Source organism: Marmota monax, unplaced genomic scaffold (genome assembly GCF_021218885.2).
Source record: "Marmota monax isolate L192 unplaced genomic scaffold, Marmota_monax_Labrador192_F-V1.1 WCK01_AAM20220418_F8-fsc00056, whole genome shotgun sequence".
Lineage (NCBI taxonomy): Eukaryota > Metazoa > Chordata > Mammalia > Rodentia > Sciuridae > Marmota > Marmota monax.
The window spans coordinates 9139746-9162573 of record NW_026695212.1 but is presented as its reverse complement, the minus strand read 5'-3'; the positions used below and the strand labels follow the sequence as shown (position 1 = coordinate 9162573).

At 36.5% G+C, this 22828-nt stretch overlaps 1 protein-coding gene across 1 annotated transcript in view; it reads right to left on the bottom strand.

Annotated features, from left to right (window-relative positions):
• The window catches only part of Trhde (thyrotropin releasing hormone degrading enzyme), a 384413-nt gene that overhangs the window by 187846 nt on the left and 173739 nt on the right, over nt 1–22828 (bottom strand). The window contains exons 4-5 of the mRNA XM_046430713.2: nt 7905–8059; nt 4987–5100 (exon numbers count right to left, since the gene is read on the bottom strand). Of these exons, the coding sequence (XP_046286669.1) occupies nt 4987–5100; nt 7905–8059 (269 nt within the window). The remainder of the gene's footprint in view (nt 1–4986; nt 5101–7904; nt 8060–22828) is intronic.

The window sequence follows — 22828 nt, the reverse complement described above, 5'->3', positions numbered from 1 at the left end:
GCCCACCTGGCGGGTGTGGGTGGCGGCTCCGCTCCGCCCCCTCTCCAATTGGGGTCACGCGGTCACCACGCTGGCGAGCCGCTGGGCCTGCTCCGGGGGCTGGCGGCGGCCCGGCTCCTTCCCTCCGGCTCGAGGACAAATTGAGGAGACTCGGGTGACTGAGCCTCACCCCCCTTACCAGAAGACCAACTGCTTATGTCACCGCTGGTATTGATGAAGATCTCTCCTCCACCGCTTTCTGCTGACATCAGATCTCTGCCATGTTGGTATCCTATGCGAATGGCAGCATTTCGTTCCCCTTGCCAGGCAACCCAAGCAATGGGTGAGTCCTGACCTGCCCTCAGCAGGACCCGGACCGAGACACAGTTTCCGCGGGCTCCTAGCCCCGGTCCAGGGAAGTTCCGGGAGCCGGAACTCGGCCGCTCCGTGCTCGGTGTAAGCTCCTATAAGTGTAGGCTCCAAGAAGCAGCCCCCGCGGGCTCAGTTCCGGGAGCCGGAATTCGGCCGCTTAGTGTTTGGTGTATGCTCTGATAGTAGCAGGGTCCAAGAAGCAGCCTCCGCGGGCTCCGCAGCCCTGAGCCAGGGCGGTTCCGGGACGGTTCCGGGAGCCGGAACTCGGCCGCTCTGTGCTCGGTGTAAGCTCCTATAAGTGTAAGCTCCAAGAAGCAGTCCCCGCGGGCTCAGTTCCGGGAGCTGGAATTCGGCTTCTTGGTGTTTCGTGTTTGCTCTGATATTAGCAGGGTCCAAGAAGCAGCCTCCGCAGGCTCCGCAGCCCGGAGCCAGGGCGGTTCCGGGACGGTTCCGGGAGCCGGGACTTGGCCGCCCCGCGCTCCGTGTTCACTCCGATAAGATCAGATTTTAAGAAGCCCCCAGGCGCTGAACCCTAGCAATCTGTCTGCAAGCCGCAGGCGAATTGCAGCCTGAAATTACCTGTTCTATGGCTGAATGAGCTGCGGTCAGTCAAAAACAGGTGTGGTGACGTCAGTTTACCAACATGGTGGCTGCTGGCCTCCTCTGTGGTCTGACCGGTGTGGAGAACCGAGATGGACCGCTTCCTTCCCCGTCTCGAACCCAGAATTCAGCCCTGAGTGCGGTGCTTGCGCGTCTGGCAGAAACTGCAGCGCTGTAACCCTGCGTCTCTATCCCAGCGCGCCTTGCAGACTCTAGCCGCGGGGCGATTTGCTGAATAAGCAGTATTACCCTCCGTGCGACAAACCTCTCGCGTTTGAGTCCCCGTAGCCGATCCTCATGCGATGGAAATCCTTCCTCCAGGTTCCGGCGCACCCCACTATTGCTGGAAATTCCTAACAAGATATCCTTTAGCCGTCCTGACTTGTCATACTCCCACACAGTGAAGCAGCACACGGGGGTAATGCACTCCCCTCGCCGCCATCTTCCCTCCTCTCCATAAGTGCCCCCTTCTAATAAGAGTACTCAGTGTCCAGGGCCATAATGCCTTCTCATAGGTTTCAAACACCTCACAAAATTATGGGAGCTTACTAAGTCAGTATAATTGTCCTATTTTTCAAATGGTAAGGATGAATTAGATGAAATGGCTTTCTTAGAATCTAACTTTCTTATCTCTAATCCATTCCCCTGACCTTACATCATACTACCTAAAAAGACTCATATTTACAAAATTGGAAACTTCATTAGTTTTCTGGGGGAAAATGTTACCACAAAAATTTGTATTCCATGTAGTATTCTTAATGTAAAAAAATGATTACTCCTATATCAAAAACTGGCTCCAAAAAACACCCAGGCACAAATGCACAGCAACCTAGGATTTTACTAACAATTAAGAAAGGCGAGTACCTCAGCCTAAATCAGACCAGGAGCTTCCTAAAAATGTCATGTAATTCTGGTCTTCTTTATGGCTGTTCCATGGGAAGTGGATTGTCATAGTAATCTCCCTAGCAAATTGAAACTATATTTCAATGCTTGAGCCCGGTGTCTAAAAATGATAAAAGCACTGTTTTAGAGATTAGAGGCAAAGGAGGTCAACTCCTTGAATTTCTTTACTCCTGACATGAGCCTGACTTCTGGTTTTTCTATTTTAGGTTCAGCTTCAGCGAAGCCCAGGCCATGCACTGCAACTTGCAAGAAGCTTCTATGCATATCACACATGTGTGAGTTGCTGCTGACACAGCAATCACCCTTGCTCTATTGAATGTCTTTCACTCTTTAGCTGATTCCATTATGAAAAACAGTGCTGGCACAGCCTCATGATCACTTAACAATCCTCTCTTATTTAGGTGGCTAACACTCTTAGAGTTTATTTACAAAGAAGACATTAATGATATATGGAGGGCAATTGGTTTCTCGAGTTTTTTTTTATGATTATTATAGGTTTTAGTATAATGAGACATTCCACAAACTAAGTAAAAGAAGTTGCTGCAAATCAAAAGCTCTCAAAGATCAGAAAGTATTTGTGATCTTTGCCATCCAAACATAGACACTAAAGCAACACTTATTTCTTTTTACTATTAATTGTCTAGCTAAATGTGATGGAGTCTATTCTCAATTTCTTTATTCGATAGTGTGAGCCTTCTGTGTCATTCTAAGTATGCCATCATTAATAATTATTATATATAGATTTAGAGTAAATAAAATCATATCTTAATCACCAACAAGGTTTATATTAAAAGGCAAAAATCTTACATTATTAATCTCTGTTTATTTTCCAATATCTTTTGCAAAATCTCTACAAATCCTACATTTACAATTAAACTGAAAAAAAAAAAGATGGAAACAACAACAAAATTATCCAAAGACAAAATCCAGGATAAAGACATTAAAACTGAGGATATATGGCCATGCTTAAAACCATCAAAAGCTGTCAGTTTTTAGTCCATATATAATTCTGAAGATTACTTTTTAATATTAGATACATCTTTCCTAATGATTAATAGAAAATATTTTTTATCACAAGTAGTGGAAGGAGCAAAAATGAGCTAAAATGTTTGTCTATATTTATAACATATTTGTAATAAGATCTTTTAATATTGAGATATTATGAAATTATAAACCATTAATAATCCACAACATGATAGAAATTAAATGAAAACTTTAAGGTTGGTTCAAAATCATCTAAAAATCAAGGACAATGTTGAAAATGTTTTAAGAATATCAAACATTTAAATTTTAAAGTTTCACATCAATTGAAGAACACTTGAAGTAATATTGCATGGTATTACAGGATTTTTCAAAGTTCTTTTAAGGCATTTTTCATTAATGTCAATGTCATAATAAAACACTTCAAGTTAATTTTTTTTAAAATCACATCCTATATCCATCCCTCCATATGTACAAAAAATGTTCATACAATCATGCTGTTGTTGGCAAAACTACATGTAGATAATTAAAACATATTGACACAGTATTACCATTGTAACATTTCCTCTGTAAAATAGTTCACATTTTTTATTCTGCAGCTGTTAGCTGAATTTATGGCAGAGAGCTATATGATGACTAACAGATGACTTCATGTTTCATTTTGGTTTATATGTTCTTCAAATCCTACTTGGAATGGTGACGATTAAATAATCATCCATAGTTACTGATTCAGAACATCAAAAGAGAGCAATATAAAAATATATGAACACACAGAAGCAATCTAACCACTGATGCAGGAATAGATAAAGAAACATGGTATATACATTTTTAAAAAATAAGAAAATCCTGCCATTAATGACAACGTGGATGAACCTTGAGGACATGACCTTGTGCTAAATGCAATAAGCCAGATATGGAAGGATGGACATTTAGAAAATCTCACTTATGTAAAGAGGCTAAAATCTTCCAATTGATGGAAGGGGAGAATATAATGATGATTACCAAAAGCTGGAGGAAGAGGAAACAAGAAGTATTAAACAAAGTGTACAAAGTTTCAGTTGTGCAACATGAATAAATCCCAGAGATTTGTTGAACAGCATAGGACCTATAGCCAGCAATATTGTACTGTGCACTTAACAATTTGATAAGACGGTAGATCTTATGTCAAATGTTCTTATCACAAAATGAAGATCATAGTAATAAAGAGAGTGGGAGAAATTTTAAAGGTGATGATTATATTTATGGCATAGCTTGTGACGGTGTTTCACGGCTACAAAATTATCTCCAGATTAATCAAGTTGTATACATTAAATATGTGCAGCTTTTATCTCAAAAAAAGTAATTTAAAATTCCATGCTAAATCACAGGTGAAACTTGAGCTTCTGAAAATTAAATGTGGATGCACTGCAATTTTTACTTAATTTAATGCTTTCACTTAAATTTAAAATTTGAATTCTAAAACAATATATAATAGCATAGATCACTTATTGATTAATGAAAGCTTACAAAAAGTGAAAAACTAACATAAAAAGACATTAAAACCACATCTTCCCTCCACTTTTTCTTCCTGGATGTCTTAAAACATCATAATTTCAGCCACTACAAACCCAACTGCAGGTTTAGATGTCCATATACTCTCCTAGAGCATACGTATAATGCATACAACTCTTCATAAACTTAGCAAACTCTTATTATTTAATCCTAAAATACATATATATACAAAAATAATTCATCAATTTTTTTGTTAATTTATGTGTTTCTTCTCTTGGAAGAAATAATAAGATTGCAACTTTCTATGTATTGAAATATCCTGTTATGTTTAAAATAATACTTATTAATTACTGTTGACTTCTCTATTTTGAGGATAATTTGTCTTCATTATAAAATACTACAATCTAAAATATTTCCACTTACATAAATTGTAACATTTTGAAATCAATCTATAACAAGTCAGGCTCTATTTAGTTTCTAATTAATAAAAGATAGCTGTTTTCTAATACTAACATTTTAAATTTTTGTTAGTTTTTCTTTATTGGATAGCTAGATGACAGGTGATGCTTTTCAGTCACCTCTAATGATAATATGAGCCTAATGTGGCACCAGATCAACCTTCTCTGGAGGTTCCAGATGATTAGAGAAAAGTGTGCTTACCATGTTCCAGCCAGGGTAGAGGTAGTCTGTACCCACAAATTCAAAGTAGTGAGCAAAACCTTCCTTCAGCCACACGTCTTCCCACCACACAGGAGTCACGAGGTCACCAAACCACTGCAGTAACAAAATGAATGGGCATCAGAAAAAAAAAAATCATATCTATCTGGAAATGACTTTGTCTAAAACTAAATGTATTAAACTATGATTATTATAACTGGAAGTCATTCCCCGATTGATTTAGTGATCTTAAAATGTGTTGTGGCAAGACTGTATTGATTGATTAAACAACTTGGGCAACGCTAATGTTTTATAAATGCATTCAGAGAACAATAGAAAAGAATGATCAGGGAACATGACAAGAATATTTAACTTGAAGAAGAAAGGAGTGAGGAGAAACAACACTGATGAAGGCTGTCTTCAAATGTGTGAAGGCCTATCATGTAGAAGAAAATTTTGTTTCTTGTGGCCCTACCAGGGAAAAACTAGAACTAATGAATAGAAATTAGGATTGGTAAATGGCTGCTGAAAATGCAGACAGCCCTCTGACTGAAATGACCCAATATACAAATACTGCCTTCAGAGGTAGTAAGTGACTCATCACAGGAGGTGTGAAAGCATCGCCCTCTAGTGGCAGAGGCAATTCAGAGAAGACACTGGCCAGCTGATCCAACTAAAGGCCGTGATCCTCCATGCCTGACACTCCATGCTTCCAAGATAATGGAGGGCAGGGCCCAAAACTCTAAGATCCCTTTATGAAAAACAACGTTAAAAACTTTCATCGGTGTTTTGACTAAATTATGGTGCATTGCTCTGAAACCCATGCTTCATTAGGACCTGTGAAGGAATATTTTTCTTCATTAATAAAAAAAAAAGTACATTATATGCTGGGAGCTATCCTAGAGACTTGAGATTCAGTGATAAAAAGTTAAATAATTCCTTTCTTGTGCAGCTAAAAATTTATCGTGAAAGCAGGAAGATGAAGTGACACACACAATAAAAACACAAAGTAATGAACAACACAATTTCAGAAGTTAATAAAGTGTTTCAGGATGGAAAAGGGCGTGCTTTAGATTGTGAAAGCAAAAAGAATATTAGTAGTTGACACCTAAACTTAGATTTTAATGACAAGAAAGGGACAGCAATGAGAAAGCCTTGGGTAAGAGGATTCCAGGCAGATACAAATCACCCTTGGTGTGAAGACCCTACTTGGGAATAAGCTATTTCAGAAACAGTAGGACCCATGAGGCTGGAATATAGCAGATAAGGAGGAGGAAAGCCTGGAAAAGTCCTGAAAGGCATACAAGTACCAGATCATGAACAGCTTTAAAAGCCACAGTAGAGAACTTGGTGACTAAGGGTCTTAATATTGATACTCAAGTATCAGTTCCTCCAGGGACCTCTAAGTGAATACAAATAAAAGACAGCTTTGAATATGTTGATGACCGTAAAACACATTTTAAACTATTTTATTCTTTATCAAAAATGCATGTTTCTCTTTTAAATTACCAACTTGTCTTCAAAATCAGTACAACAAATAAGTGGAGAGGGAGGGTAACAAAGGAATTATTGTGACAATGACTGAAAATATTGTGCTTTTTCCTAGCTTCTGGTCCCTTTCCTCGTGGTAAATATTCTACCACGACTACTAAGATAGGAAAGCAACTCACAATCTGAAACACATGAGATCTAGTTCCCTGAACAATAATAACATTATCAATGTGCTTTCATGCCAACAGAACTATCTAATTTGCCATTTACACAGGTAGTCAAAAAGCAAACCCTTTTGCCTCAAAGAGTTGTAGGTTTAGGTGAAAACCATTCTCTTGAGCACAGAAGAGGAGTCCCAGTTATACCTTTAATGAATCCCCTGTAATTTCTGAGCTAAGGAACACATGTCTGACCCTGACCAGGCCAGTATGACAGATACAAACATCTTACAGGTTCACTGCAAAAGGCTGACATTTAGGTAAATGGTCATGCAGCCTGGGCCGATTTATCATTAAGTGGCAATTCATTTATTGGCATTTAACTGTTCACCTTTTTTCACTGAAAGCATTTTACACATCACTCTTTCCTCAGTTGTGCTAGCTTTTAAAAAGGTTTTGGGTTTATAATATACTGAAGTCATACTGTACCACAATGAGACTTCTGGTGTTTGAAGTTAAAAACTCTCCATAGTTACTGGTAACCAGAACAAATATTGCTTTCCTATTGTAAGAACATCTATTTTCAGTAATTCTTCTTCACTAAAATTAAGTTTCAGATAAGCATGCAAAATTCTAATACCTTCCCCTCATTGTAAGAAAGTGCATAAAATCAAAATGAAATTAATTTTATCTTCGCTTCGCTACAAAGTTGGCTAATTTACATATGAATTTCTAAACATGCCAAGAAAAAAAAAATATCAATCATTTGAGAACAAAGAGTCTACGGCTGAGTTAGTGAAAGACTTCCTAAGAGTCTGTGTGATGGGAAAAGGGGAATAACAAATTGATTTCAGCGAAAGCAAATTTTGACACGTACACAAAACTCAGCTGCATCTTGCAACAATGCAATAAATCATTGCTGTCCCTACACTTACCATATATACACACTAATAATCACAAGAAAATAAAGCAAGGTTGGTGAGAAACAGCCACCAGATGGATGCTCCAAAGGGGCAGCTGCTAGGTGGCTCTGGTAGCTCACATTTCACTAAACTGAAAGACATTTGCTTATTCAATATGACCAGTGTACTTATTTTTGTTTATGTGGTCATCTGAGAAAAATAGATGTGTCTTCCAGAAAATACTACCTGGTGCTTCATATAAGACTTAATTAGTAGGTTAATAATTTGGCTCCTGACCTCGGTATCTGAAATCATTCTACATTCCCAATAGTTGGCACATTATACTTACACCTGATCCTTTTTCTCATACCTGGTGACATATCTCATGCACAATGACCATGGTGACATCCAGCAAATAAGAAATAGATGAAACACTGGGATCCAGTAGTATTCTTTGTTCCACAAAAATACTTAGTCCCCAGTTCTCCATAGCAGCATACGGATGCTTAGGCACAGCTAAAAGATCTAGAAATAGAATAAAACAGTTCCAAAAGCTTTAGGCTTTAGCAAAGATATCAAATTCTAAATTTCATATTCTAAAAAAAAAGTCCGGAAATCCTAATGAGAAAGGATACTTGCTCTCTTGGAGATTTTTTTTGGGGGGTGGGGGGGGGGGTAAATTAAACCACCTGCCATTTCTACCTGACAGCAGAAATACAGGCTATCACTATAAATGCGGGTCATATCCATTCATCACAGTTCATTTTCTGGCCCGGCACTATAGGTGGCTGGAAGTATCGACACCATTATTGATGGGCTCATCCTAATAAGTTTCAGAAAGTCAAGGAAAACCAAATGCAGCAGGAATCCACAGAGTCCAAGGCATTGTGGCTTCTAAAGAAAATATATTCAGCTCAATGCAGTAAATGCTGTACTCTTACTTGTCCCTCAATATTTGCCAAGACAAAACATTTTGTATTAGTTTTTAAATGTGGAATCGTTTTTCTAATTGTTTAAATGCTACTATATTTTTTTTCATTTCTGTTAAAAATAAAGTGTTGCATGTAAATTTAGTGTATAGAGACAGTTGCTATAGTGGATGTAGTAGTGAAAGGACTACAGAGGGGACCCAAGGGCTTTAGTCTGGCCCTGCCACCATTAACCAAATAGGCGATATCAGTAAATCACTTAATTTCTCAAGACCACAATTCCCTCACCTATAAAATAAGGTTATTGGCCTTATCTCTAAAATGCCTTCCAGCTCGAAAAATCTATGATTAGACGATTCTAAAATCAGGCTTTATTTTAAAAGGTCGCGGAGGTATTATCAACTTTTGGTTATGGTGACACAAAAAGTTCAGACTTTGATGTACTCCCTCTGCTCCAGACACACAGAAATGATAAATAAAATATTTAAAAAGAAAGCTGAAAAACATCTCCAGGCTCAAAAATAAACCTCTCCATGGACAAGAAACGGTACAGAAATGTAAAGTGGTGATTGCATGTGAAGCCACAGGCCTGCTGGGTTCTGGCTCCAGAAGCAGGCAGTGGCAGCTGGGAATTGGCTCCAGCAGGGCTCAGTAGAGCCAAGAGGACCAAAGCCAAGCTGAATGCTTGATGCCAGGGGTTGAGGTAGGGCATACATGCTCATGGAAAGAGACTGAAAATAGCCAGTGATCATTGCTTCCTGGGAAAGCCAGCAAGTAGCAGGGTCAGGATTCGAATCCAGCATCCTGGCTCCTGCACCTGGGCCCTTCATCATAATGCCAAAGTGCTCAATGTCTCTGTCTCAGAATTTCTACATCCCAATAATAAACCCTGGAGTGATGCTATAGGATACTACAGAAAAACTGTATAAAAATGTTCAGTGTATTATTGTTTGTAAAAGTGAAAAGAGAAAAGTAAATGCCTTTCCACAAGGTAATGAATAAAGAAACTGTCAAAGAGTTACACAAAGAAATACTATGCAGCAATCAAAATAAGTGATCTCTCCCCAAAATTCTAACTCTACAGGGAACAACAGACAATCAGAGAAACATAACATTGGGGAAGAAGAAAGGCATAAATGACCCATATATAATATCATATATTATATTTAGAATCTCACATACGAACACACACCCACACAGATAGTAATGGTAAAATATGCACACACAGAGAATAAAGACAAATTCAGGATCACAATTGCTTCAGGGAATAAAGGAGAAAAAAATGGATGAGAGATAATGACACAAGGAATTTAGTGTTAATGCCTATAATACTAATGTTTTAAAACAAGAGTTTATTACATGGATATTGATATCTTATTATTGATTCTCTTATATATGCTTTAAATAGTCATAATATATAAAAGAAAAATATTCAACAGTTAATATAGTTAATTTTATATGGTTAATTTTCACTTATTTCTGACTTCAACAAATCTCTTCTCTGTATTGGTGATGCTCTCAAGTCTGAAATATATATATATTAAAATAAGTTAAATATGTTCCCTGTATTCTAGTATGTTTTACACTAAGAAAGAAGGCATAGCAAGTTTAATACATAAGGGAAAATAACTAAAGTAAAAAGTACAAGTAGGGAGAAAAAAAGCCTGACTGGGAAGATTCTTGAAAAAGATGGTATTTGAATTGAATTTCAAAAGATAAACAGGATTTCAATAGACAGATACAGGTAATCGCTTCACTCAGATATACAACAAACACCAATTGAGCCTGTCTGCACACTGGAGGCACTGTTTTGGGTATGTCCTTCAACACCTTGTTCCCTGCTCTCAAGATGCTTATGTTCATGTGCAGGTATGTGGAGGAGGGCAATTCACAAGCAATAAATGAATGAAAGAAATTTAGTAAGGAACAAATACTACCCAAAATACATGAGTAAGGTAATGATTGGTGGAATGGGTGGCAGCAGCATGGTCAAGGCAGGCCTTCTCGGAGGTTATCACATTTCTCCCAATATGTGGATGAGCATGGAAGCCAGCTTGTTTGAAGATCTGTGCAAATGTATTCTAAGACAGGCGCACAATAAATACCATGGCCCTAAGGTAGAAATAAAAAAAAAATGCTGGACAAACAGAAAGAGAGGACACAGATCACAGAACTGGGACAAACTGCAGGTTCAGAATGAGTAAATATTCTTCTACTGTAGATTTTTAACATAAGACCTTGCCCGAATATGAATGAAGTAGTCAACAGAGCCACCTATTACAGTTTGGATGTGAGGTGTCCCCCAGAAGCTCACGTGTGAGACAATACAAAAAGGTTCAGAGGGGAAATGATTGGGTTGTAAGAGTCTCAACCCAATCAGTGAATTAAATCACCTGATGGGGATTAACTGAGTGGTAACTGAAGTGGTAGGGTGTGCCTGGAGGAGGTGGGAATTGGCTGTGTGGCTTTGGAGTACATATTTGTATCTGACAAATGGAGACCTCTCTCTCTGCTTTCTGATCATTAAGTGAGCTGCTTCTCTCAGGCATACTCTTCAGCCATGATGTTCAGCCTCGCCTTGAGCCCCAAGGAATGGGGTCAGCTCTCTATGGATTTTGACCTCTGAAACTGTGAGCCCTTAAATAAACTTTTCCTCCTCTGCAGTTGTTCTGGTTAGGTCTCTAAGTCACAGCAGTGAAAAAGCTGACTAAAACACTGAGTTTACACTGTGTCCAACTTTGCCTGTCACCAGTAGAGAGCAGGAGCAGTAGCAAGCCTGGTGTCATTTACCTGTAGGAACAAATGGATTTATGGGCAGTTCTTCAGAACCAAGCCTCACAAAGCAAAGGCCACTGTGCTTTATAGACCTTCATGAGCCAAGAGCAGTCAGTCCCTAATACTAAAGGCGCAGATGAAGCCAAATACCAGGAAGTAGATTGGCTCAAATGGCATGGATGGAAGACTCCTAATCATATGAGTCCAGGAGTTTGCAATAAAAAGGAAGGTATACTTTGGGGGCAGTTTTTAGACAATAAAAACCTGACTAGGCACATAAAAGTCAGTATGGTGAAGTGAAAGTTACAGTTTATGCTACAGTCAACAGGCACGGGAGACCTAAGCAAGCAACTGGTTATACATTGGTCTCTAGGGGTAGAAGGCACAGAAGTCAGGGCTAGGCAACAAGGTTACAGATCAACCAAACAAGGACACTTCATCAAGGAGATCCAGACTCTGACAAAGTCGTTGATGAACGGAATACAACTCAGAAGAATCAGTAATAAGGTGCTGCTTCTTAATCAGGCTTTATAATAGATGTAAGAAACCATATTTACAGATGGCAGAGGGAGGAGAAAAAGAGAAACTAAAACCACTTAGATTGTGCTACCACACATGTAATAACCTTGTAACACAATACTGGAGGAATTTCCTCAAATAACTATGGAGGGGCACTTAATTGTACCTCTATATTTTCAGGACTTAAGGAATCTCATATGAAAGTTTTACAATTTAAGAGCAGGTATATGTCTACACAAGGACTCACACACAAATGTTCATAACTGTTCAATTTCCAGTGAGTAAACACTGGGAATAACCCAAATGTCTGTCAATAGGCAAACAGATAAAGGAAGATATATCCATACAACAAAATGCCATTCATTGACAATGAAGAATAAGCCACAGATACTAGCAACAACATAGGTGAATCTCAAAAAATAGTTAACGTTACACTGAGTTTAAAATTTTTTTATAATTATATACTGTATGATTGATGTGATTTACATAAAATTCCAGAAATGCAAACTAATCTATAATGTCAGAAAGCAGATCAGTGGTTCCCTGGAGACAAGATGGGAGGGATTTACAACACAGCAATAGGAAACTTTTAGGAGTGAGGGATGTGTTCATGATGGTGATGATTTCATATGTGTATATGGATATTATAGCTTATCAAGATACACTTTAACTATGAGCAGTTTATTGTATATTACTAATCTCAATGAAGCTGTTTTTTAAGAAAACTGGACTAGTAACTGAAACATTCTTCTTTTGCTTATTTGAAGCAGATAACATTTATTCACAGTGAATTAAATTATTTTAATTTTTGCAAAAATAAATTAATGAGACTATATCCATTAAAATGTGCACTCAAAACTCTTTAATATGCCTTGAAAACAGAAAACTCAAATGTTTCAGAATCTAGTTTACTTAGAAATTCAAAGAAAATCCTAAATAAAATTATGCATAGTGGTCTACTTCCAATTAACCACTGCAGTCTAAAACTATAGATAGGACAGAGAATCCATATAATATTAGTGGATGTGATAGTATAAGTTAACATAAAAATCTACACTCTATTTGCACCCCTCCTCTCAGCCCTCAACACACTGCAGTGTGCCTACCACCTTAACCCTATGTTTAAAAAGCTCTAAAGAACTGAACTCACAAAATCTCAAGAATATTCCTCAGTTCTTATCTGTGGTGGCATTTCTGAGAATTTTCATATTGTTGATTAGTGTATATGATAACAGGATATCCGTGTTTTTATCACTTCTCAGATTAGCACTTCTTGTTTTATTTATATTGCTTTGTTTTACATTCTTGTCATTGTCTGGACTTTTGAAAATCAAAGTTCCCAGAATTTTCACCTGTGGTTTCTGTACTTTTTTTTTTTTTAATTTCACTGTTATGGTTTAAATGTGTCTCATCAAAAATTAACTTTAAAAATCTCCATTGGGGTAGTATTAAAAGAGGTGGGTCTTTTGGGAAGCGATTAAGTCATGAAGACTGAGACCTCACAAATGGATCGTTGCTTTGTAGAAGGACTTAGGTGAGTTTGCCCCTTCTGTCCCTTCTGCCATGTGAGAACACAGAATCTTCCCCATGTAGGATGCAGCAACAGGTGCCATCTTAGAAGCAGAGAACAGCCCTCACCAAACACCAAGCCTGCCAGCACTTTATCTTGGATTTCATAGCCTCGAGGACTGTGAGAAATAAATTTCTATTTGTAAAGACACAGCTGATGTTCCAAAACAAATTTCCAAATAAATGAATCATTTGCCTCTTGATAATAAATCAGACTAAATACAGCTTACCACTAGCTTGCCTACAATGACAAGCTAAGCAGGTGTATACCTGTGACCAGAAGCCTTCCAAGGAAGGGCCTTTGGTTCTACAGTTCGGTTCAACAGTTCCACAGTTTTGCTCTTTGCCACGTAAAGGGCTCTGCTGTTCCTTAAATCACCTCCTTACCTGTAGGCTAGTTTTCACTTCGGTGTATTACCTTCAGATTCACAGATAGATTTTGAACTCTTTGCCCTAGTCTTCCCACCTAAATCCATCTCCTTCTCAGGTCCCCAGCTTCTGATCCAACTCTTCTGTATTGTACCTCATTTTTAAATTCCTTCAAATTTCACCTTTAGTACTATCTTCCACTCTACACCCTAGCAGCATCTTAATCACAATCCAAGGTATTTTTTTCTGACTGCTGCCTAAACCTTCTTGGCAGAAGGTAGCAGATATATGGTTCACAGGCTCAAGGCTTTGACTCTATACTCTCTGGAATTCAAACACTAACTGGTTACAGGACCTTGAACCAATCATTCAGGCTCTCTCAGCTTTATTTTTCTCATTGATAAAATGGGGATTTTAAGGGTAGTTGATTGACTTACAATTTGTACTGAAGATTAAATGTTAGACCATGTAAAACCCTTAGTCCTAAGCAGAAAGCAGTTAAATCAACATTATCAGTATTTGGCATCTTTCCTTCTCATCCCCACCTCAGGGAACTGAATGCATCACAGGCCTGAGCTGAAAGAGGAGGAAGAGTCTTGTTTTTGAACAAAGATGTTTGGCTAATATGTCACATTAGAGAAGTTCATTTCTGAATTGAAATGTTGTGATTTAAAGCAACATGGGAACTAAGAATGAGCCAAAACCATCAAAGGGCATGCCCTAATTATCATTTGGGACACTCAATAAAATTTAAAGGCAAAGCAAAAAATCAAAAACTTGAATTTTGATTATGCCATGACGAGTACTTGCACAAGACACCATTTACATATAGACTTATACAAAACATATCTGCATTTATGCTTTAAGTATAAAAATGAAACTCCTGTCCTGGAAGTTTAACATGTTTGTCTAGTAAAAATACAAACTGCATTTGAAATAGTAATATCAGAAAGCTAACATTTACAGAAGTCACCTATTATTGATATTTATAACATGAGAAAAGGTATCCTTTTTATTTCTTTCAGGTCCATTTGACAAACAAGAATTTAAACTTTGCTATTCTTGGAAACATTCCAACCAAATCTAAGGGTGAGTCAAATATAAGGGTGAGTTTTAAGACAAAATACATTTTTCCTCTTATTTAAGCAGCCTTCATTAAAAAAAAAAAAAAGATGATCTTCAGCTGTACATTTTGGCCTGTAATAGAACTTTCATCAGCACTACTCATATTCATAAGTTTGGCTTTTTAGTTCTCAAACTTTAGCATTCTCCTGAATTAGCATTAGGTCATAATATGCAGGCAATGTTTCTGCTAATCCTCCTGCCACACACTCAAAAGATTTTTTTTTGTTACTGCAATCACTTTTCCTCAACACTTACTGATTGCTGCCAATTGCAAAGGAGGAACACTTTTCATGTATTGCTTGATTTCCTTTTTCTGTGCCAAAGGACCAATCCCTATGCACAGAGCACATTTGTCAGTTTCTCACCCATTTAATTAAAATTATTCCTACTTTAATTTCCATGATAATATTATGAATTTTTTTAGTTGTGCATCTAGTATATTCAAAACTCATGGCCTTTGCTTTAATGGATATGATTAATCACGAACACAGGAAATACTAAATGAGTGCATTCACATCAGTGGGTAACAGACCAAGTTGAATAGCTCTTGTTATGTAACAGAGATTTTCCATTATCCAACAGAAGACAGATTGAACTTACAGGTTGCTCTCTGTTAAGTTGCCAATTACAATGTATTTCCATTTATTCCAAAAATAATTACTCACTACTTAATACTGGCCAGCTGATCTGGGCACTGGACACTTCAACCTGAAACAATAAAGACATCTTCCCTTCAAACTCTTATAGAGCTTAAAAATCAATTGGAGGTATAAATAAGTTTAAAAGCACTAATACTATAGACATATACAAAGACTGTTGGATGATAGTTCATATGCTCTGATGAGTGCATGGTACAGAGATTAAGAACATGAAATCCATTCTGCTACTTAATGGAGCATGCTACCAATTCTCTCTGCCCTTAATTTTCCTCACCTGCAAAATAGAGATGAATATAATTGCAGCTATTTCACATTCTTTCTATAATGACTATATTTGGAAGACAATTCTTAACAGTCTCTCACATTTCTGTACATTCTACCAGCAATCCCTGACTTGTTTTTTTGTTTTTGTGGTTGTTGTTCTACACTATCTTCTTAAGGACATTTTCATAGGAAAAACAGAGATAGTGTCCTCTCTGGAGGAAAAAGTAGACATACATACCATCACTTACAGAATAAATGGATTCCTGAGGCTTAAGACTACTCAGCTGTGTAATGTATATAATCCATCACATGTTCAGATATCACTTGGATCTCTTTGCCTAACTCTTGGGAACTGAGACTCAGGAAAACTGGCACATAAAAAGATGATACTCTGGCTACTACTGTAGCCAGAACAATAAAATCTTTTGTTTCTAATCCAGGAGCTTCATGTCTTCTGCCAGCATTCATGAAATGATGGCAGGCTAATTTGTTAAGATTGCAAATAGGCTACAGTAAAAATCCCAGACTCTTCAAGTTCTTAATTATATGAATTAACGCATGGTAGGTAGGTGCTTAGAAAGGTACCTAGTGAGTGGTAAGTTCTCAATAACTATTAACCATTATGGTAGACTAAAAAATAGTCCCCCCAAAGATGTTCAGATCCTCATTCCTGGAACCTGTTAATATATTAGATTACTTGATAAAAGAGAATTAAGGTTACAAATAGAATTCAGGCTGCTAGTTAGCTGACCTTTGATGGGAGGAATATCCTGGATTACCCAGGCAAAAAGACCATAATCACAAAGGTCCTGAAAAGTGAAAGCAGAAAGAAGAAAAAAGGTCCATGTTTGAGTGATGCACCTTGAAAAATGTCCTACCAGACATTGCTGGCTTTAAAGGTGGAAAGGGGCCATGAACCAAGAAATGCAAGCAGTCTCTAGAAACGGCAGTAGTAAAGAAAATTTAGAGGTTCTCTCCCTAAAGCCTCCAGTAAGAGCAGTGTCGGTCTTGATACCTATAGAACTGTAAGAAAAATAAATCTGTATTGTTTTAAGCTACTCAGTATGTGCTAATTTGTTACAGCGTCAATAGGAAACTACAATTTGCATTATCAGCATTACCATTCTCAGAAAACAATTACAACAATACATTTAATAAAGGTCAAGCAAATGTGGTCTTTCTCTCCAAATTATTTTACTAGATTCATCCTTCTTGTGATGATATATTACCTTGTATCTGGAGATGATACACAATGATTGATAGGAAATGAGGTGAATAATACAGGTATTGTGATGTAGTGTTAGACACTCATGTGAGTGTTATTTAAACTGTGACACCATGCTGTGGTACTGCAACAGTTGATCTGATAACCCAGGTGGCTAACAAGGAACTAATGGCTAACAGCATGGATACAGCATGGAGTTTCATACACTACTCAGAATGGCATGCGATTTAAAACTTATGGACTCTATATCTGGAATTTTCCACTTACGTTTTCAGTGTATCGTTGACAATGGGTAACTGAAACTACAGAAAGTAAAACCACATATATGAGAGGACTACTATACTCTATTAAGGGCTCTCATTAATGAGTTCTTTAGTGCATGTCAGTTGCTGTAGTGGGACCATTCTATAGCATAAAACTCAGGAGTCTTGTTTTAAAAGTCTGAGAAAACTGGGAGTTATTTTAGAGGTTTAGATAGCTCTTTGACACTCTTTAATTGACAGATTCACATTTTCAGCAGAAGAGGGTATGAAATAGTTTCATTTATGAATGAGAATTCTTAACTCTTGAAATGTCAGTAAACATATTTCCAAATTCATATGCACTTTTTGATAGTCTAAATACAAAGTGGTAATGCCAAAGGAAATTATTCATGTAGGCTTGGTAAAGTGGAAAGAGGGATGTGTGCATTGTGCCTTAAGGCCAGTTCCTCTTAGCATAAACTTAGCATAACAGTAGAACACATAATATTCAATAAAAATAAACATAATTCAAAGGAACTAATGTTGGGTTCTTAGTCTAAAACTGTATGGCATTAATTTTAAACAAAATCAAATATTTGTTGAAGTCCCTGAGAGGAAAATCGCTAACACACAGTAGTTATTGTTGATTTTTTTTATCACATCTTGTTGCAGTATGAAGTATTACCTAATATTAACTGGCATCTAAACAATGGATGGATTTTCAGAGCACTAGTGATATAAATAGCAGGTATGAAATTCACTGTGAATTTTCAAGGTTCCTAGGGAAATCTCTCAGAGTATTTGGGGTAATGAAGGCAGAGGGGAAAAAAGAAAATAAAGTTAAAAAACACTGCAATTATAGAAATGGAAAACATGATGACATTGTGTTTACCAAATTTTGACACTATCACAAAGCTAACTTGCCTTTAAATGAATTAAAATATAATATTATCAATTTAATTCTTAGCCTATATAGTACTAAAGAACTTCACATTTTTATAATCCAAACTTATAGATTTACCATTTGGAATAAGTCAAGTCACTCAATGTCATGAGGAAAAATGAATGTCATGTCCTATTCAGGCTGAATTATGTATCAGCTGGGAGGTATTGATCAAAATATGAACATGTCTTTCATTACTGAAGGAAACTGATGCTTTGTTATAAATATCTTCTTGAGAGCATAAAGCAACTGCCTTTTCCAAATTTTTCCACAGAAGAGTTTCTCAGAGTTTCTATTCAGTGCTTTTTTTTGTCAAAACCCATTACTAGAATCCCAAATATTCCCTAGTTCAATTTACATTAGATCAAGAAATGAAATATAGAAAGAACAAATAATAAGACAGAGATTGAACTGAACCCTTTACCTCTCCATTCTCCAGTATCTAATGTGCATTGCTAAGTTATACTCCTAAAGTGTATTTTATATGAAGGAAAACATTTTGTACCCATAAAGGGGAAATGCTGAAAAGAATGAATTTTTTTTTTGTACCCATCATAAAAATGTGGCTCCTAATGTAAACTCTCAGGGAATTGACATGATGGAAAATTGCCAGGAGACATTTTCCTAACATCACAGTTAATAGAGCATGAGGGTTCTATAGCTCAAAACGACACATAACTTATCACAGCACACTTGCAGCAGGGAGACCACCATGAAGAAAACAAGATCACCCTTCTCGTTGTGTTTTTACTCATTCTTCTAACACTATGCAAATCTTTTATTTGTGTACTTGGAATCTGTTTGAATAGTTATTAAAGTCAAGACCAGTATTCTAATGTAAACACAATATGGAGTGCTGCACTAAAATGCACAGGTCCAAGAGCACGAAAGCATCTGCTCATGTTTTGCAGCAGCATTTGGATGTTCCAGTACTGGATAGAGGATGGCACTCTTCCAGCCTGGACAGAGAATGCTACAAAATGTTTGCTATATTCTATGAGCAACTACCTCAAATGCTAGTGTCTGCTTCTCTGGATCTCAGTGTTTTATACACACACACACACACACACATCATATATATGTACACATTCTCACACCACATGGTAGTGTTTCAGTCAGTGACAGGAAGCATATACAATGAGTAGATTGAATATGATCGTATGGGTAAGGCTATATCACATGGTAATGCTTAGCCATCTGAGTTTGTGTAAGTACACTTTATGATATTCATACAACAATAAAATTGCCTGAATGTTTCAGAATGTATCCAGCACTGACATATGACTCTTCATATACTATTATACATGTATGATAGTTGCACATATGTGCATGTCTAAATATAAACATATTATTTATGTAAGATATATGTTCTGTAAATATATTTACTGGGTGTATATAAGTACATATTACATAATATTACATATATACACACTCACTAAAACAGAATGCAGAAGATATATATATATATATATATATATATAGGCGAGATTATATATATACATACACACACATTTATATACATTTACATATGTGTGGGATTGAATTCTATTGAATTTTGGCAAAGTAGCTGAATTTTATGAGTCCACAATTCTAAATTCATGCTGGGAGTAGACTCCATTTTATTCAGTCCTATGCAACATCAGACAGATGGAGGGATTAAAAGCAGGTCACAGGTGGGTTTTGTCCCAAGGGGTCCAATTTAATAATAGTAGCTAATAAGACTTTTCAAAAGTCATTCACAAGGTCTCTGTTATACAAAAACAATACCTCTAACTTATTGTTAACACTTCTAATACCTCATCTTGTATCCTGACTTACTGATCTCTACTAATCCTAAAACTTCCTCTTGCTACTAGAAACACAAATTAATCCAGTAAAGAAGTGACAATTAATTTTAAATAAATAAAATATATCAGTGAAAGAATATTTCTGCATAAGATAATCTTATAAATAAAAATGTATTGAGTAACCAAAATATCTATATTTTACCTTTACAAAAACTATTTTTCAAAATCTTCAGCATTGATTTCTAAAAAAATTTTAAAATTCCAACTATCAAACATATGTACAAAATATTAAAATTTCATTGTATATATATTGGATTTGTTATATCATTATATTAAAAAGACATGCTACATCATAGGGTTACATAGGATATTTTTTAAATGACAAAAGTACCCAAGAATTTTTTTTAAATTTTCTGTGCTGATAATTTACTGGGAAAATTTATTATTTGGCAATGTCAAAAATAATACTATTATGCAAACATCACCTTCAATTTTAAGACACTATTTAATAATCCCCTTCCCAAACTTCTTATCCTGATTGGCTCTTAAAAAAATTATAAAACGAGTATTGTGTTCAGTGCATCTGGAAGACTTTTCAGTGTAAGGATATTATATATTTTTGAATTTTTACTCAAGCTGTGGAGGACCGTGAACAATTTCTGTTTAGGGTGAACATCAGCTTTCTTACCCCAAGGTGTGGTTCATGAATCAGCAACATCAGCATCACCTAGGAATTTGTTAGAAACGCAGAACCTCAAAAGCAGCTCCAACCTCCTGAATGATAAGATCCTCAAGCAATTCTTATATACATTAATTCTTGAGAAGCACTGACCTAGCACACATTTTCCATGGTGGGATGCTTTTGCCTAGGTTATAGAAGAACATTGATGAATATGGGAAAGACACAACTTTTATTTATATTTATTTTCAACTAGTATAAGAACATTTAGATTAAGATTTTCGGATATTCACCATAAAAGCTCATACAGGTGCTTCCCTAGTCCACGTATCAGTAGCCTTGAGTACAGAGCAGCAGCAACATAGGAGTGATGATAGCACTACTCTTCCCTTTAATTCACTTTCAAGGCACCAGAGCGCATAGCAGTACCTGAGCACCCAATGGAGCAGATTTTTGGGCTGTATTACCTAGTTTAAACCAATCCTCACAAAATAATTAGGTAGTTTTAAGGGATCCTTGCAAAAGATAATACATTGAGATTAATACTAGCAATGCAAAGAACAAAAAATGGAACAAGATAATAGCAGAGCTGATAGTGCTTGGATTCTTAATAAGAATAACTAAATTTTTAAAAAACATACTAAAGAACAGGGATTTACTAAGTGCACTGACTTAGTCATTCCTAAATTTTCTATGGTATATGCACTATTACTTGGCTCCATTTTGCAGATAAGGAACTGAAGCACAGAGACATTAGGTAAATTGCTCAGATCAGTTTGGTATTGGTAGAGATCAGATCCAAACTTTGGCATCCTTGCATAGAGTCCCCCAATAATCATGCTCTATTATCTCTACTCAACTTTTATTATCAGGCAAAAACAAATGTTTTATTATATATTATGAAAAGAAAATTTGAATTAATCAAGTAGATTATTGCACTATTTATTTACACATACTGTTATAGTGAATTTTATTCTGAATGCATATTGTACCTTGAATTTAGCCAAAGAAAAAAGTAGCAGTGTGTACTATTTTGAAATTATATAAATACAGGAAAGTAGGAATAAATGTGTTCCCAAAAATCTAGCAGTGGTACAAAACTGAAAAACTAAAAAAATAAAGAGAGAGAGAGAGAGAGAGAGAGAGAGAGAGAGAAAGACTGACTGCTGTCATAAAGCAGCAGTTTTCAAATTTTACCATGCATCAGAAACACCTGGAGAAATTCTTAGAATATGTACTTCTAGGTCCCTAGCTTAGATTGTCTGATTTGGTAGATCTGGAGTGGAACTTAAGAATATTCTTTTCTAACAAGTCACCAGGTAATGTTGATGTTAGTCTGAGGAATCATTGTTATAATAAAAGAAGAGTTTATATCAGAGATCCTCAAATACTCTCATACATTTGAAACCATCTAAAACACTTAAAAAAATATTGAGGCCTTATTTTTTTGAAACAGAAATTTGTAAGATGGTAGGATAGGACTTTCCATATATCATTCCTCCAAAGAAACATGAATTTGAGCAAATATTCAGGCAGCAAAATACTTTCTCAACAGCTAACAAAACCAAATGATGTATTACAGCTCCTAGGTATAGCAGAGAAATAAGGAAAGATAACCTCCAAGAAGGTAGCAAGGACAGTTCTACATTACCAAGGTCATTTCTCCCCCAAATGCAGGCAACACAGTATGGAGAGAAATACCTTCCACAACAGGAAAGGAGAATGACGTGAGAAACAGACTTTACCTTGGATATCAACATCAAGCCAAACCCAATATAACTGAGCATTGATAAGGCCTCCATAACCCATGACTAAGCTGGTATCTGAAGGCTGGATCAACCCTAACAAACCCAAGCTCTAGACTAGTCCCAACAGAAGGCTGGTTCTAGTTTCCCCAGGCTTCCCATAGGCCCCATTGCCAAGCTAGCCCCCACAGACACATCAAAAAAAAAAAAAAATGAAATAAAGCACTCAACTTTTTAAAAAATGAAGGTAAATGAACTATCTGATAAAGAATTCAAAATAATTCTTTTAAGGAAGCTCATCAAACTTCAAGAAAATACAAACAAATAATGACTTGAAATTAGGAAAACAATAATAACAGAATAAGAAATGTAACAAACAAAAAAATGGAAAATATTCCACATTCATGAATTATAAAAATTAAAATTGTTAACATGTCTATACCATCCAAAGCAATCTGAATACC